General features: G+C 42.9%; 1 protein-coding gene across 1 annotated transcript; it reads left to right on the plus strand.

The window, feature by feature from the left end:
• The first annotated feature begins 7,191 nt into the window (after positions 1 to 7,191).
• Positions 7,192 to 16,328, plus strand: LOC135539618 (homeobox protein SIX5-like). Its single transcript, XM_064965609.1, has 3 exons — positions 7,192 to 7,499; positions 9,697 to 9,950; positions 12,566 to 16,328. The coding sequence occupies exons 1-3, from the start codon at positions 7,481 to 7,483 to the stop codon at positions 13,736 to 13,738; spliced, it is 1,446 nt and encodes a 481-aa protein (XP_064821681.1). The 5' UTR covers positions 7,192 to 7,480; the 3' UTR covers positions 13,739 to 16,328.
• The last annotated feature ends 2,123 nt before the right edge of the window (positions 16,329 to 18,451 follow it).

Raw genomic sequence — 18,451 nt, forward strand, 5'->3', positions numbered from 1 at the left:
ATTTGTTTTTCATGCTTATTCTGGACCATTCCAACTTGTTTCTCTGGTGTTTTGTAATCCAGTGCCTTGGACTTGGATGCATTCTGTTATAACATGAGGCTCCCGAGTGGCGCGGTGGTCTAAGGCACTGTATCTCAGTGCAAGATGCATCACTGCAGGAGCTGGTTTGAATTCAGGCTGCACCACATTGGGAGTCCCATAGGGCGGTGCACAGTTGGCCCAGGGTCGTCCGGGTTTGGCTGGGGTAGGCCGTCATTGTAAATATAATTTGTCCTCAACTGACTTGCCTAGTTAAATAAAGTTAATTTAAAAAAAATGATAATAACAACATTGGTAAGATGAGGGCAGTGGAAGGTAGGCCAAGAAAGAAAACAAGTAGGCGGCCAGTACGATACAGAACATTTTTACAACGAATACATACTGTATAATGAGCAGATCGGCCTATAGTGTGTATAACATCAGAACGCACGACTGCAATGCATTTTGACTAAAAGAGTCTTCTTCAGGCAGCGTGAACATAGGGGTAACAAGTGTTATTTGTAGCACTATATGAGAGCCTGCTAGATTGCGCAAAGCAATTTATATTGTAAGTCGATAACAGGGTAATGGTCATATGAAGAAAATAATGAAACTGACTGTATCAATACTGATAAGAATGGATGTCCCCCCCCCTATCACTTCACTTGGGCTCCGGCGGGCCCCTTCTGGCCTTCCAAAACCACTTCCAGACACCCGTTTTCCAAGGTGGTTTCCCATCCAAGCACTAATCAGGGATAATCCTGTTAGTTTCAGAGGAAAGACAACTGAGATCTGTCAACACTGCCAGCTTTATTTTGATTTGAGTCAGTTCCTGACAGGAATTGAAATAATGTAATATGCATATGGTGAGAGTGCGAGAGAGAGAGAGAGAGAGAGTGATAGAGTGCGTCAAGGACAAAAAAGCTATTACAGGATGACAGAAAGGCAGTCCACTTCTGCTCTAATCTGCGTGAATACGTAAATGACAGCAAATGTCTGTCCCTGTGAGACTACGGCAGAGGCTTGTCTCATACATTTAAACAACCCACTGCTCCAATACACAAACCCAAGGGACACACCTAGGCCAATTTCCTCAAGATATTTAACCAATGTCCTGATTCTCTGTAGGCATGAAAGATCTTATGACACGTGTTGAGGTGTTTTAAAACATAATGGTTTAAGCGTTTGTTTCGGAGATTTAGATCTAGGCCTTACCCAGGTGTATTGGATTGGTTGATATTCACAATGTCACATTTTGCTTGAAATTATGAAGCCATTGTTTTGTTAAGAGGAAATCGAGTGACTAATTGACAAAGGCCAGTTGAAATGCTCTTAAACCAACAACAACAACAACTTTATCATGGTCCCTTTGGTGTAGATTACACAGTGTACACTGACTTGATGTGTTCCATGAAACTGCATTTGACCATGCTGTTTTCATGCATTTAAAAGTGTTCACTTGATATTCTCATGAGTTGTAGGTCTGCATTGGTAGCAAACCTCCACAAGGAAGAGACGTTTTAGACTGTCTTATAATTCACAGCTCTTGTTTATTATAATGGTATTTTCAAGGCTTTACAATATTGGTAAAGTGTGGCCATGTTCCAATTCCTTACTGCATTTAGCAATGCTGTTTGTCTTGTCACACTTAAACACTTCTGAATTATAAGGAGATTTTCACATCACCAGTTCTGACTCGACTCATCTGTGCTGTTCGTGAGTGTGACATTAGGGTGGTCAACAATCTTTTTGGATGTGTTCACTATGGAATTCTGACTATGGGCCATTTCCTGAACGTTTTTCTACATCTTCAAACTTCTAGAAGACATGACTGTCGTGGTGGACACTTGCCATTCTCATTTGGATTCACAGCAAACTCATTTCTGTGCGACTGAAGTCACTTTGAACTGATTTACAGTATATAACTCTCAAGGCTAGGATACAACAATACATTTCAGGGGGTGCCCATATAGGGTACTCCAGGGTAGGAGTACATGTCATGCCACTCCCTGGTCCAAAGGCCTACGAAGCAAAAATAAGCCCTCTCCTGAATTTTCTGTCCTCTTTACTTTGTACCCTTGGCCTACAAGGGTTGGGAGAGGGAAAGAACCAACACTCTTGCCACAGGAGATATGAAGCAAAAAAGAGAGACACTATAACAAACAATAATGAAATATTTTATGAAACAAGCACATTTTATTGAATAGGATTTGTTCATTATTGATAATGCTATACAAGTTAGGCTGTATTTGTCAGGGTTTTCGGTTTAGTGTAAAAGGTTGAGATGCAATTAGATTTACTATGATTCCTGTGATTATATCTACTCTGGTAACATTAAAGCATATTATGAAATACAAAATGAATTGAGTAAATTGGTTCTATGCTAAGTTGAACATGTTATGATAAAGTAATTCACTAGCCTGGTCCCAGATCTGTTTTGTGATGTCTTGGCTTATGGTCATTGTAACGCAGCACAAACAGATCTGGGACCAGCTAGTAATTCCCCATGTGCTCATCAAAATCACATTCTGTTGTAAATAAGAACGAAATCTGAAGGCAGAGAACCGCTTAATCTTTTACAATGTTGTAGATTTCTTTATACAATTTCAAAGAGCTCATTTGTTCAAATATGTACTGTATAACGAAGAGAGAATATCATTCAATAAATTGCACACAATACTTTTTCAAAACGTTCACAATGGTTATTTTGTTCATCCTTTTTGGGTTGATGGGTGTCAGATTATTTTTGATATAGAGAGTAAACCGATTTACAGTCTATAATATATTTTGATCATATAGTATTTGATGTAGACAACCTAGACTATAATCTATATGAAGGTTTCTTATGGGTTGGGACCCAAAGTGGGCCCTGGGCATGTGATACATGGGTCGCGAGTTTTGAGAATACATCTATAATCACACACTATTTTTGTTGTTTTACTTGGGTCGTTGGAGGATGATTTGGGTCACAGAAGGACGTTCAAATTCTAATTTGGGTCTCAAGCTGATAAAGTTTCAGAACCCCCCCCCTGTTTTTTTTTTAAATATTTTGTTGCGTTACAAAGTGGGATAGAAATGCATTTCATTGTGATTTCTTTTTGTCATTGATTTTCACAAAATACTCTAATGTCAAAGTGAAAAGATATTTCCATTTTTATTCATTTGTTTAAAGCAATTATTATATACATAACCAGTCAAACGTTTGGACACTCCTACTCATTCAAGGGTTTTTCTTTATTTGTACTATTTTCTACATATAATAGGGAAGACATCAAAACTATGAAAGAACACATATGGAATCATGTAGTAAGAAAAAAAGTGTTAAACAAATCAAAATAAATTTTATATTTGAGATTCTTCAAAGTAGCCACTTTTTTCCTTGATGACAGCTTTGCACACACTCTGCATTCTCTCAACCAGAGAATGCCAAGGAAAGGAAGACCCAGAGTTACTTATGCTGCAGAGGATAAGTTCATTAGAGTTACCAGCCTCAGAATTTGCCCAAATAAATGCTTCACAGAGTTCAAGTAACATACAACATCTCAACATCAACTGTGCAGACGCTGATTCATTTAGAATTCAATGCACAGCATTCTGCAGTGATAAGCCATCCCATCTGGTTTGCGCTTAGTGGGACTATCATTTGTTTTTCAACAGGACAATGACCCAACACACCTCCAGGCTGTGTAAGGGCCATTTGACCAAGACAGAGAGTGATGAAGTACTCCATCAGATGACCTGGCCTCAACAATCATCAAACCTCAACTCAACTGAGATGGTTCGGGATGAGTTGGACCGCAGAGTGAAGGAAAAGCAGCCAACAAGTGTTTAGCATATGTGGGAACTCCAAGACTGTTGGAAAAGTATTCCAGGTGAGGCTGGTTGAGAGAATGCCAAGAGTGTGCAAAGCTGTCATCATTTACATTTACATTTACGTCATTTAGCAGACGCTCTTATCCAGAGCGACTTACAAATTATCCAATGAACTACCCATTTATCACTACACGACGTGGTCTGGAAATATTAAACATGAATACAATGGCATCATTACTGTGAAAGACATTTAATTTAGCAATAACAAAACGAGATACAGCTCTGTTATAATAATAAAATGACTGATGAAGGCAAAGGGTGGCTACTTTGAAGAATCAAAAATATATTTTGATTTGTTTAACACTTTTGGTTACTACATGATTCCATATGTGTTATTTCAAAGTATTGATGTCTTCACTATTATTCTACAAAGAAGAAAACACTAAAAATAAAGACAAACCCTTGAATGAGTAGGTGTGTCCAAACTTTTGACTGGTACTGTATATAGAGTGCCTTCGGAAAGTATTCAGACCTCTTTACTTTTTCCACACTTTGATATGTTACAGCCTTATTCTAAAATTGATTAAATCATTTTTTCCTCTCATCAATATACACACAATACCCCATAATGACAAATAAAAAACAGATTTTTAGTAATTTTTGCAAATGTAAAAAAAAAAAAACACATTTACGTAAGTATTCAGACCCTTTACTCACGCCTTGAGTCTTCTTGGGTAGGATGCTACAAGCTTGGCACAACTGTATTTGAGGAGTTTCTCCCATTCCTCTCTGCAGAGCCTCTCAAGGTCTGTCAGGTTGGATGAAGAGCGTTGCTGGGCAGCTATTTTCAGCTCTCTCCAGAGATGCTCAATCCAGTTCAAGGCTCTGGCTGGGCCACTCAAGGACATTCAGAGACTTGTCCCGAAGCCACTCCTGCATTGTCTTGGCTGTGTGCTTATAGTCGTTGTCCTGTTGGAAGGTGAACCTTTGCCCCAGTCTGAGGTCCTGAGCGCTCTGAAGCAGGTTTTCATCAAGGATCTCTTTGTACTTTACTTTGTTCATCTTTGCATCAATCCTGACTAGTCTCCCAGTCCCTGCCACTGAAAAAACAACAACACAGCATGATACTTTCACCACCGTGTTTCACTGTAGGGATGGTGCCAGGTTTCCTCCATACGTGGTGCTTGGCATTCAGGCCAAGAGTTCAATCTTGGTTTCATCAGACCAGAGAATCTTATTTCTCATGGTCTGAGAGTCTTTGCCTGCCTTTAGGCAAACTCCAAGCGGGCTGTCATGGGCCTTTTAGTGAGGAGAGGGTTCCGTCTGTCCACTCTACCATAAAGGCATGATTGGTGGAGTGCTGCAGAGATGGTTGTCCTTCTGGAAGGTTCTCCCATCTCCACAAAGGAGCTCTGGAGCTCTGTAGAGTGACCATCGGGTTCTTGGTCACCTCGCTGACCAAGGCCCTTCTCCCGCAATTGCTTAGTTTGGCCAGACGGACAGTTCTAGGAAGTGTCTCGGCGGTTCCAAACGTCCTCCGTTTAAGAATGATGGAGGCCGCTGTGTTCTTGGGGACCGTCAAAGGTGGATAATTTTTTTGGTACCCTTCCCCAGATCTATGCCTCGACACAATCCTGTCTCAGAGCTCTACGGACAATTCATTCAACCTCATGCCTTGGCTTTGCTCTGACATGTACTGTCAACTGTGGGACCTTACATACACAGGTGTGTTCCTTTCCAAATACTGTCCAATCAATTTAATTTTGCACAGGTGGACTCCAATCAAGTTGGAGAAACATTTCAAGGATGATCAATGGAAACAGGATGCACTTGAGATCAATTTTGTGTCTCATAGCAAAGGGTCTGAATACTTATTTACATAAGGTATTTGTTTTTATATTTAATAAATTGGCAAACATTTTTAAAGACCTGTTTTCACCTTGTTATTATGGGGTATTGTGTGTATATTGCTGAGGATTTGTCTTTATTTAATCCATGTTAGAATATGGCTAAAACGTAACAAAATGTGGAAAAGGTCAAGGGGTCTGAATACTTTCCGAAGGCACTGCCCCACCTTCCCTGAATGACAGGTTGCCACTGATGGCAAGACTTGAAAACTGTTGTGTAGCCATGATCCCCAACACTTTGACAGAGCTTGAATTCTGAAAATAATAATGGGGAAATATTGCACAATCCAGGTGTGCAAAGCTCTAAGAGACTTATCCAAGAATACTCACAGCTGTAATCGTTGCCAAAGGTGTTTGTAACATGTTTTGACTCGGGGAGAATACGTTTCTATGTAATCAAAGTATATTCATGTTTATTTTTAATTAATTTTTATATATTACAAATGTTACTGCCACTTTGACATTATAGTGTATTTTTTGTGTAGATTGTTGACAAAAATGTACAATTTAATCCCACTTTGTAACACAATAAAATGTAATCTATAACAACTGTAGTGAGTCATTTGGTTAATCTGCCATGCCAGTATACATGCTTTCCCATTGTATTGTCACATAATGCACATTCCTACTGTCTTTTTCGAAATAGGTGATAGACTATGCCTATATTCATGTATTTTCAGTCGTTTAATTATAAACTGTATTGATATTTAATTTATAGTTAACAAATGTTAATTGGACTGCAGTGACAATTAGATTTTCTCCAAAACTTCCCTTTTCATGACTTTTGATACACAACTGTAGGCCTACATAATGTTCTGTTTGATTTATTGGTCAATCAGAGTATTCTGCGGGGGAAAAAATTGAATAGTTCCTGACATGTCATTTTGCAGTGGCAACAACAACCTTTCAGAAGCAATTCCACAGCACTGTTTTACAGTTTATATAGAAAAATGAAAGAGGATGTGTGTACAGGATCAAGGTGAGGAAGCCTCGACTTTCTCCAGCCGTTGTTGGGATATTGCTGTTCTTGTGTCAATACTTTATCAGAATATTATTTCATTATTGCATCCATTAGTGGCTCACTGTTTTTTGTCGACACTGTTTATCCCGTTCATGTAACAAGAAAACATGATAGTTTCGGTTACATAATAAACGCAGAACTCCAACGACACGAGGAAATCCTCTTGTGTTGATGGCCAGTGGCCACTATAACGTGTTGGCAAACAGGGGGCTTGTGTGTTGATTAATCCTGTCCAAGGAATTGCAATCATGTCGGAAACTAATTACTATTTTTAATGAAATCTTTTACTGCCTGAATTTGAATTAAATGCTAATCCTGTCATTCACTCAAGGAGTGATGACACGGACCTGTCTACTGGAAATGAAGAGCCGTGATTGGAGGGCACTGGTATAGGAGGCGGGATCAATAAATATTCGACTGTCAGATTGGAGCTCGGCGTTGCTGTGTGCAGGTAAAGAGAACCAAGCAACACAAACGAGGTAACGTACAGTATTTGTCCTACCTTACGAGACAACGAAACGCTATGGCCAAACACTGTTCTGTTGACGAGCAACACGTTTATGTCACACGAACGAAGAATTGAACCCACGAGTGGCAAAATAAAAGCGTGCAACACCTTGGAAAGAAAATATCGCGTCAACGTTTGGTTGGGGGCACTTTTTTTTTTTTTTTTACAAGGCACTTCGACAGCTGCGTGTTTTCAAACAAGCCATAACAAAGAATGAAATCCTTCAAACGAGGTAGGCGTATGTTTTATGGGGATTTTATTACAGAAAATATTGGTAGGCATTCATTATCACCCTGACAGTTTGCCAAATGTGCCCGGCTTTTGGGTGTTAATGGAATGCGGCTTTTTGTTGCGAGCAAATGCAGCGTGTGTTTGTTTGAATTTGGAGGGACAGCGAACCAGCTAAGTTATCTTTGGAAGCACGCATGGTGTCCATCTGGCGGAGCGACAGAACAGTCCTGCATCCGCGAGGCGTGCGTTCAGCGAGTTCTTTGTACGTTTGATACACGATGGGAAGATGGCTAGCCAACTTAGTCATCGTTTTTTAAATTAATTTATAATTCTCATGTTACGTCTTATTGTTATTTTTTGCATTTGGCAAATTGATAGCAATTTCGGTAGCTATTCGATGTCATTGCAACAGTAATCTTAACCCCACGATAGACTACATTGACTAGAACGAGACAATTCCACGAAATGGCTTCATTGTTTGTTAGCTAGCCAGCTAACTTTAGCCAGAAACTAGCTAGCTAAATCCGCCTTTGAAGATTAGTACATTTGAACAAACTCAAATTATGCACACCTTTTGCCTTAAGTTTGTCAACGTATTTTGACTAGATGGCTAACTCCGTATAAGAAATAACGCCCTTTTGTTATGCAAACAAAAAGTTGAGGTTTGACAGGAACAGCGTGTGACATGTAACGTTACTGTAGCTGGCTAGCAAAGTAAAACTCCACGATGTTGCTACCATAGATTTTAAAGCCGTTTCTAGCGTAACTTTTTATATCGCTACTCCAACATCAACGGAGACGAGTGGGCGGACTATACCTCTACTAGTGATGCGCGAGTTGACTCGTAACCTGTGGGTGGGTTCAGGGTCATGAAATATTTCTTGGGTAGCTGACGGGTTGAGTAAAGAGAGAGTACCTTAAAATTCACAAATAAACCATTGTGCTTTTTTTATATCTATAGGCTACATGGAGGCTTTTATTTCGTTATTTTAGGCTATCTGGGATTACTTGAGTACGTTTTAGACTACAAGACAATCGCCACATGCTTTTCGGCGAACTACCAGAACAATTGAATGTGGATCCAAGGCAAAAAGGCTGACTGATTTCATTACGAGAAAAGCTGCGAAATTGATATTAGAAAATAACAGAAGGGGTGGGCCAGAAAAGTCATGTTGAAGTGGTTAAAGAGGAGGGTGGCGGTGTGATTGAGGCGCTATACACATTTGAGTCACACGAAGGGGACTTCAAATAGACCTGTGGCATGTCAAGGGAACTGCATCCCTGTACTTTTCAGATGGGTTAAATAGAAATCTGGATACGAACCTCTCGTGGCCTTAATATTAACGCATGTTGAATTTAAGCATTTATTGCTGTGAAACAATACACCGAATGTCGGCTAAATTGAATGAGTTGGTGTGTCAACTTTGAACGTATACTGTACGTTTTCTGACCCGCTTCTCATGCGGGCGCTGTTTTGATCTTGGCATAGCTACCTTCCAGCTAGAAAAGTAATGCACGTCTTGTCGGATTCTTCTGGCTACCAAGTTTGGTAGCTAGCATATTTAAAATGTTTTGCCCATTCAACTTGATTATAGTTAGTAGCTAGCCACATACTCTGTTAGCCATTGTATTAAAATCATCTGCTCCAGGACTTAAATTCCCTGGCCAAAGGTGAAAATAGCCCCTCGCACGGGCTATAGATCCCCAGCGGCTGGAGATGTTGACATGCACACGACCTTCTTTTGTGAAGACAGGAGCTGCCTCTAGGGTCAGATTTCACCCGGAGAAAGACATTTACTTCATTCTATACCCTGGGAGAAACCATTTCTCCATTTTGAGTTGTTCTTCCCCAGTGCCACAAATATAGTGATTTGGGGAAGGAAGACACATCTTGTTTTCAATGTATTTATTTTCTTCTTAGCTTATCTCATCACTTTATTGTATTTGAGGGAGTCTCATTGCGTCATCATGCATGCCTGTACATTTGTTGTCAACTACTACACCCACACTTGCCCCTGGGTGAATGCACATTAAAATAACAAACAAGAAGCACATGCCTACTCAACAAGTAGATGGTTGTCAGTCTCTGATTTGGAGGGAAAGCAATACATTCTATAACAAGTTGATGTCCAACCCTGGCCTATGAGTACACACACTATCACTGACTCAACAACCCCCTCTGAACCCCTTGTCCTCAGTTCTGGAAGAGGAGCGGATGCGAGCGCAGGAGCTGTCAGCCATGTCTGACAGTGACCCCTTTGAGGATGACAGCTCCACCCTTGACCTGTCTGGAGGGGGTGGGGGCTCGGGCAAGAGGCGTCGCCGTGGCAACCTGCCCAAGGTGGCGGTGCAGGTGCTGCGGAGCTGGCTGTACGAGCACCGCTTCAACGCCTACCCCTCAGAGCAGGAGAAACTCAGCTTGTCAGATCAGACCAGCCTTTCTGTGCTGCAGGTGAGTGGACTGGGATCATACTTTAAATCGTTTATTACATTTTGGCCTACAGTAGCCTTTGCCAGGTGGAAACTTTGAGCTGTGTAGCAGAGCACCAACATGGGGCTGGGAGATTATTTTTATTTATTTATTAACTTATTGGCAAATCAAGATCTCTTCAAAAAATCTAAATAAAGCATGGTTGTTTTAAAGGTCAAATACACTGCATTTCAAACAGTCGGCAATAATCTTTTTTTGTTGCAATGATCTGTCTTTCAAGACTTGTTATGAAAATATGTTTATTGTATTTAAAAAAATTACTAGAACCACGTGTAGTGCACATTCACAAGTAATAACTAACTTCTTGTAGTGGGTGTTGGGCTATAGAAAATTAACAGGTCTCAAGCCCTGGCGATTTATCCAGTTGATCTTTATATTTCAAGTTTAGCCAACTTGGATCTGTTTGCTAGCTAACAGGGCTGAAAAGTTATCAACACATTTTTTGAAAAGCCCGGTATACTGTCTACAGTGTTCAGATGTTGAAGGGGCATACCCAATTTCTCAGATTGAGAACAAGTTGCCAATTCCTTTATATAATTGTTTTATGCTTCACACATTTATAAAACATACTGGACAGCTAGTATAACAGTTGTTGGCTAAATTGCTGCTGGACCCTAATGTACTTGTACTCTTGTTTAGTAGTGCACCGGGGCCGCCCACTCTTTCTATTCAGGTTAGAGCCAGTTTGCGCTGTTCTGTGACGGGAGTAGTACACAGCGTTGTATGAGATCGTTAGATTTTTGGCAATTTCTCGCATGGAATAGCCTTCATTTCTCAGAACAAAAATAGACTGAGTTTCAGAAGGTACTTTGTTTCTGGACATTTTGAGCCTGTAATCAAACCCAGATGCTCCAGATACTCAACTAGTCTAAAGAAGGACAGTTTTATTGCTTCTTTAATCAGAACAACAGTTTTCAGTTGTGCCAACATAATTGTGAAAGTGTTTTCTAATGAAAATTTTAGATATATCACACAGCCCTACACCAACACAGCCTATACTGTAACAGGGCTTGCTTTTTTAGCAGTCTGACTTGCATCTTAATTAGTTTAACAAAGTATCAGGTCTGGTTTTGGCATGTTCCCCTCAATTACAGTTGAAATGAATGATTTACAATTTTCCTCCAGTTCAATTGTTCCAGATTAGTGACTGATGTAGTGTAAACAGCTGATCATAGCAGACACTTGGGGCCCAGATGGAGCCATGACTACGTACTTTGTCGAAGATGGTGGTTTCTTTGTGTATTCTCTATTGGCCCCTTGTAAGTGTCTCTGTGAGCGGGGAGATGAATGCCGTAGCACCTATAGGTCTACTTCAGGCTGGCGCTAAATAGATTCATCCCATGATACTTATGTTGTACTTATCATCATACTTCAGCGCTAGGGTGTTTCTAAACAGCTTAGCGTAAAACATTATTCAAATGTCACATGGGCAAGGTACTACTGTACAGATTAATTTGACACCGTGACCGCAGTCTTCCCTTCTCACCTTGTAGGCCGACCATTTGTTGTCGTTTCCTCTCTCTCCTCAAATACACACACATTCACACCCCAGGAGTGGCGACATGAGGTATTCCTGGACTGAGCAGAGAGCAAGCAGGCCTAGAGCAGCGCTGACAGACCCATAGTGTAGTCACTAAGGTGAAATGTCCATGGTTGGCTTTGCTCTGCCGCTCAGCGGTTTTCACCCGAGACTTCATTAATGCCAGCTGTCTGAGGCCACTCATCTCACTGCGTGTGGGAGGTTTTTACCACAAGATGGCAGTAAACGAGGCCTGGAAGAGAGCGGGAGAATGAGAACATGTGGGCGGAAGTCTCATTCCAACAAACTACCCCTCGGACCAGTTTGAGCTATGGACTCATGCTACTTACACCAAATCCTGACATTGCCATCAGCGGGACGTGACAGGAAACAGGATTTGTCGGACCAGGCAATGTTTTTCCACCCCTCAATTGTCCAGTGTTGGTGGTCGTGTCCCCACGAGTTGCTTCCTCTTGTTTTTAGCTGAAAAAAAGTGGAACCCGGTGTGGTCATCTGATGCAATAGTCCATCCTTGACAAGGATCGGTTAGAGTTGTGTTCCGAGATGCCGGCGTTATTTGTCTGTTTCTGGCCTGCCTGTTAGCGTGCATGATTCTTGCCATTGTCCTTTAATCTCTCATCACCAAGCTGTTTTTGCCCACGGGACTGCTGCTGAGTTCTGGTTTGTCGACCCGTTCTCGGTAAATCCTAGACACTGTCGTGCGCGAAAAGCCCAGGAGGGAGACCGTTTCTGAGATGTTGGCTCCAGCGAGCCTGGCACTGACTATCATACCACGCTCAAAGTCGCTTAGGTCACTCATCTTGCCCGTTCTAACATTCAATCAAACAGTAACTAGATGCCTGTCTGCCTGCATTATATAGCGAGCCACGGCCACGTGACTGGCGATCCATTTTCGTGAATGAGGTGGTGTACTTAATAAACTGTCCACTGTCATCTGTTCTTGCAGTATGGTTCAGGGAATCTGTTAGGCTTTTGAGATGCACCCCTGTTGTTTTTTTTGCAGGCGTTGTTGTTAAAGTTACTGACTCTTTTCCAGATATGCAACTGGTTCATCAATGCCCGCCGCCGCCTCCTCCCCGACCTTCTCCGCAAGGATGGCAAAGACCCCACCCAGTTCACCATCTCCAGGCGGGCGGGGAAGGGCGAGGGCAGCCCAACCACTGGAGGATTCGGCAGTTCCCCTGAAAGCCCAAACTCAGTCCACTCTCCAGCCCTGCCCCCTCTCAGGCCCTCTGTCATCCGACCAGCCCCCACACTGGACCTCAGCCTCCTGGGAAATACTGCCACTGCCATCCTTTTGGGGGCTGGCTACGCCAGCCAAGAGGGCTACTGTGTCCAGGCCCTGATGCAGCTGGACATGCAGAGTCTCCTGAGGAGGGAGGCCGAGGAGAATGGCTCCAAGGTTATCAGCGCCAGCCCCACTGGCGGGCTATTCAACACGCCGCCCCCCACGCCTCCGGAGCTGTGCCCCTGCCAGGATTTCAGTGACCTGAGGTTGCTGGTGGATGCAGCTCTCCAGAGGGCCGCCGAGCACGAGAGTCAGAGTCTGCTCCCAGAGTACCAGAGCAGGGCCACTGCAGAAGCGACGGGTGGCTGTAGTCACAGCAGCAGTGCTATGGGTCCGACCACTCCACCAGCGCAGAGCCAAGCTACGTTTGACTCGCCCAGAGAGCAGAGTCCTGCGAACAAGGCGGTGGTGTCCCCAGATTCAGTCCTAATCCATGTCCCAGTCTGTTCTGCACCTAAACTTGCCATGGCCTCTGTACCGGCTCCAAATGTGCCTCCCCGCCAAGCCCAAATGCCAGTCATGGTGCCAGTTTCAACCCCCTTTCCAACCGTTGTCCCAGCTTCAACTCCAATCTCAACCAAACCCCTTCTCCCAATCCCCGGTGCAAACCTTTGCCCAACCTCAGTCCCAGCTCCAAGCTCTACCCAGGTCCCAACCCTAACCTCTGTCCTAACCCCGGCCCAACCTTTAGCCCCAGCACCACCAGCCCTCAACCCATTCCTGGGCCTGGCCTCCCTCCAGCCCTTGTCCTCCTCCATCCCCAACAGCAGTGTCCAGAGGGCCCAGTCGGTGCCCAGTGTTTGGAGTGTGGTCCACAGTGATGTTACAGTCCGACAGCCTGTCCCCGTGGCTCAGACTCCCATGGCCGCCGTGTGGGGGCCACAGCACACCTTGCGCACTGTCAGTGAAACCGTCAACTAGAGCCACGGCCACTCCCTTGTCTGTGTGTATGTGAGGGAGCCCCGTATCCCTACTCAGACTGCCCCTACCTGTGTGTACGTTCCCTTCATCGACCCCTCTGACACTATGCTCTGCAGTTTGGATATGGCAGAACTCATGCATACGGTTCAGACGCTGGGAAGGATACGAGGGGTGGAAAGACAATTGTTTTTAAAGATTGCCCCTACCTGTGTGTACGTTCCCTTCATCGGCCCCTCTGACACTATGCTCTGCAGTTTGGATATGGCAGAACTCATGCATACGGTTCATACATCAGACGCTGGGAAGGATATGAGGGATGGAAAGACAATTGTTTTTAAAGATGGTGCTTTTTTAAGCGTTTTTATCAGGACTTATCCAATGCAGACTGTTGCTGGGTGGAACCTTTCAATGTGGTTTTTCAATCAACATTTCAGATATAGGTTCAACGTTGCGACGGTTGACATAAGAACGACGACACCAAGTTCCATGATGTAGTTTTTAACTCCCTTTTCCACTATCTCAACTATTTCCAAAAGGGGTCAAGGAGGATATTTCCTTCCCCTGTGATGTTTTTTTATTTTTTTAAACAGTGAAGTTGCACCAGTAGAGCTAGGCTTCTCTGTAGCAATACTGGACTTGAATGTATTAAGGTTACTTTTATCTCTGGCAGTCTAGCCTGTCAATCATTCCCACCAAGGTTAAACAAGGGTGGACCTGGGGCTGAGAAGTGTGTTTCAAGCCCTGGTGTTGCGCTCCTCCAGTACAGTTTATGCACTTTAGATATTTTCATGTCCACATCTTCACGCAGTGCCGGAAGACAGGCGGAAGGGGAAATTGATTGTATTGCAGTGTGCCTGACTGCACAGCTCCAATGTCTGTCCCCTCTCTCCTTGCCTTAATTAAAGCTACTGTAAAAAAGTGGCCACCATGGATTCTACGTTTGAGACACTAAATCATCAGTTGCAAAGAATATGAACTTTAAAAAAAATAATAAACTTTTTTAAATGTTCATTTTAAACCTGTTTCCAAAATAGTATCTTAGTAGGTAAATGTTTTTGTGTGAAAACACACTAGGAATGATATTATTTTTTTGGTCTGTTACTTTCTGCGCTATCTTTATGCATCATGTACAATTTCCAGGGATGTATTGTTTTTATTGTGGGTGTGAAGTAGGTGGAATTCCTGTCTGTTTGAGAGCAATGGGGTGGGTGGTCCCATTATAGAAATCGATTTTGTGGCGATTTTAAAGGCTTAGTTTGGTGACGCCTACAGGCCGTCTCCTCATTCTTATGGGTAATGTAACACTTGCTATAAGTGTCCTATTATGCCATAGTCTTTTATGGATGAAGCTTGTCACAAACATTTCAAGCTTTTGGGCCCTCCTGTTTGGAGAGGGATTGACCCAAGTAGTGAATCATTGGCGGCCTAAGATTTGGTCCTTGTGTTGCAAACAAATATATCTTAATTGAAACGCCTGTTGTTCGCTTGGATGACAATCTGGTCAGTGTTGTATTGAAGTAGTTGATTTTAATGTTGAGTAAGTTATTGAAGCAAACTGTCTGACTTCCTTTCACTCTCTCTTTTCCCTCTTTTTTTAGCGAAGCATTCCCTCTCGTTAGACTATTTTACTATTTCTTATATGGTTGTAGTTTCCATGAAACAATCTCTCATACTGCATGTTATGGCCAAATCGACGCCGCACAAAGTTAGTTGGGGCCCTACTACGTAAACAGTGCTGCTGCAAAGTAATTTTCTTCTGTCCATGGGTCAGTTCAAATGGGACGGGCTTAGTCTTTAATATCTGTTACCGGTGCCATACATGTAATGACCCTGGTGGTGATTTGTTTTTTTGTTGTTTTACAGCTAGATGCATGAGAAGAGCAGATATGGAATTCTGTGTTATATACCTAGATTTGTGACTAGCACAAATCCCCATTCCTTCACTTCCTCTTTTCTGCTCTTTCGTGAGGCTTAATGTCAGCACCATTTCCTGAATTGTCTAGAATGTCAGTGGGGAAGGGTAGATCCTCTGCTAACAGAGATATGCTAAAAGAGTCACCTCTTTCTCACACACTTTGGGTCGACTGTAGGGTTCGGTCAGACTTGAGTCTGAAAACTAAGCAAAGAATGTTAACTATTTTAACAGGTTTTGAATATAGATGCAGTACAATAAAGCGGGTATGTGGTTTATTCATTACTACACTTCTACGTTACTACATATTACTCATTGTGATACTGGAATCGGCTGGATACTGAACATTATTTAGAAAGGCTATTTTATATATACATCAGGTTTTGGATGCAGAATGAAACTTGAGTCGTAGATGCCAATGTCACGGTGGGGACGGGGCCATGAACTGTCTCAAATGTGTAGCATCTCAATACGACCAAATGCATCCTAAATGTTTTTCCATTTCACTGTGAAATCATGGCTGATGTGTGGGACAGTATAACTGGCTCTTGTGCCTTAAACCTGGGATTGAGGGAACATGCCCCTTCCACATAGAAACTTTTGAATAGTCTGTGCAATATGCCTTAAACTTTAAATGTGTTTTGTACAAGCATTTCAGAGAATAAAACCTTTTTCATATGCTGCTCCTTGTGCATTTTTACAAATCCAACTTGAGTGTGTAGAATTAACATTTCCTTGTGCTATTAAACTTTGAGACAAAAGGTAACAACTTCCTTTATTGGAACTAATTACATGGGCAAGATATTGTACACTGGATTTCCACCCCAGTTTATCAAATGATTTTCATTTAAGGCAGGTCCAAGTTGTACATAACCTTTTGGATGTAATTAACCTACTAGATGGTTTTATCTGGAGTACTCCAGATGGCTCCCATAGACCCCCAGATAACCCTTTTGCTCTATCCATAGGGGTGTCCCTGATATACTTTTTTGGGACCATCTGTAGGGTTCAAGGACACTTCAACTTGATTATCTCCAGCACAATACAAGTGCCTTCATAATGTATTCACATCCCTCGACATTTTGCTACAGCCTGAATTTAGAATGAATTTGAGATTTTATCACTAATCTACACAATTGTTTCAATGTTTACAAATTTAATTATGAATGAGAAGCTTAAATGTCTTCAAGTTATTAATTACACTTTTGATGGTGGCATCAATATACCACAGGAGGCAGCTCATAATGGCACCAAACACATGGAAACCATGTGTTTTATGTATTTGATACCATTCCGCTCCACCCATAATTGCTAATCTGTCCCAAAATAAGGTGACACGAACCTGTGCATTACACCAAGTCACTACAAAGATGCAGGCGTCCATTCAAACTCTGTTGCTGGAGAGGAATGAAGCCGAGGGATTTCACCATGAGGCCAATGCTGATTTTTAAAACAGTTAAATGGCTGTGGATAGAACTGAGAATGGAATGAAAAGAAAACATTTAAAAAATATTCCAAAACATGCATCCTGTTTCCAATAAGGCACCAAAGTAATGCTGCAAAAAATGTAAAATTAACTTTTTGTCCTAAATACAAAGTGTTATGTTTGGGGCAAAAACATTGCAACACGTCACTGAGTACGACTTCATATTTTCAAGCATGGTGGTGGTTGCATCATGTTATGGGTATGGTTGTCATTGGAAAGGACTAGGGAGTTTAAGGATAAAAACAAACGGAATAGAGCTGAGCACAGGCAAATTCCTAGAGAAATACTTGGTTCAGTCTGCTTTCCCACAGACACTGGGAGACATTCACCGGACCTCATTATCACCTTGATTACTCATCAGGCAATATTGGTTTTGTGTACGTTCTGTACACCTGTTTTGGTTATCGAAATTCTTATTATTAAAATCACCTGCTTCCTGACTCCCAGCTTTACAGAATACTGACTCTTAAATGTTATTAGCAGAAGATAAGGACATCTCCTAGACGGTTGACAAACAAGGACACCTAATATGCCAACACCAGGATGAGCTGGCACAATTGTGTACAGCTATGGATAAGGTCCTCCGCGTTCTCCAGTGCCTTGACACCAGCCGAGAAGATTCACCTACATTTAGCAGAGGTCCTCCTACCACAAGTCAGTCCCCCAGCCTATCCAGCAGTCCGCCCAGGTCAGCGATGCCGGTCATTTCCCTGCTGACCAGGTGGGGGTTGGAGTGGGCTACGGCGGTCTGGGAGAGAGGAGAGGAAGAGCTTGGCTCCGAAAGGTTCATGGCTCTGTTCAGGGCAGTCTTCGACCATCCATCGGAGGGCAGAGAGGGAGGTGAGTGATTACTTCAACTCCGGCAGGGTGTCCAGACCCCTGCGGAGTACTCCCTCACCTTCAGGACCGTGGCAGCCACCAGCGGATGGGATTAGCCGGCGCGACTCACCTTATTCCAAAGAGGACTGCGTGAGGAGGTCCAGATGGAGTTGGCGTGCCGGGATGACAACCTTCCCTTCGATGCGCTCATAGCAATGGCCATGAGGGGCACCAGATTCAGGGGTGTCCGGTGCGTCCCAACCTGGTGTCCACAGGGACAGAGGGAGGGCCCCGTGATCATCTGTCTCCAGGGGGAAGGCGTGAGTATTCCATCATCACTTTCCACCAAACCCTTCCTGGTTTCCATTTCACTGGCTGGCTGTCCCTCAAGTGTTGGCTCTACAGCTCTAAAGGACCCCGGTGCCGCAGGAAATTTCATCGACCAGGCCCTCACCTCCTCCCTGAACATCACCTTGTACCCGCTCTCCTTTCCAGG

Source organism: Oncorhynchus masou, chromosome 5, assembly GCF_036934945.1.
Source record: "Oncorhynchus masou masou isolate Uvic2021 chromosome 5, UVic_Omas_1.1, whole genome shotgun sequence".
Classification (NCBI taxonomy): domain Eukaryota; kingdom Metazoa; phylum Chordata; class Actinopteri; order Salmoniformes; family Salmonidae; genus Oncorhynchus; species Oncorhynchus masou.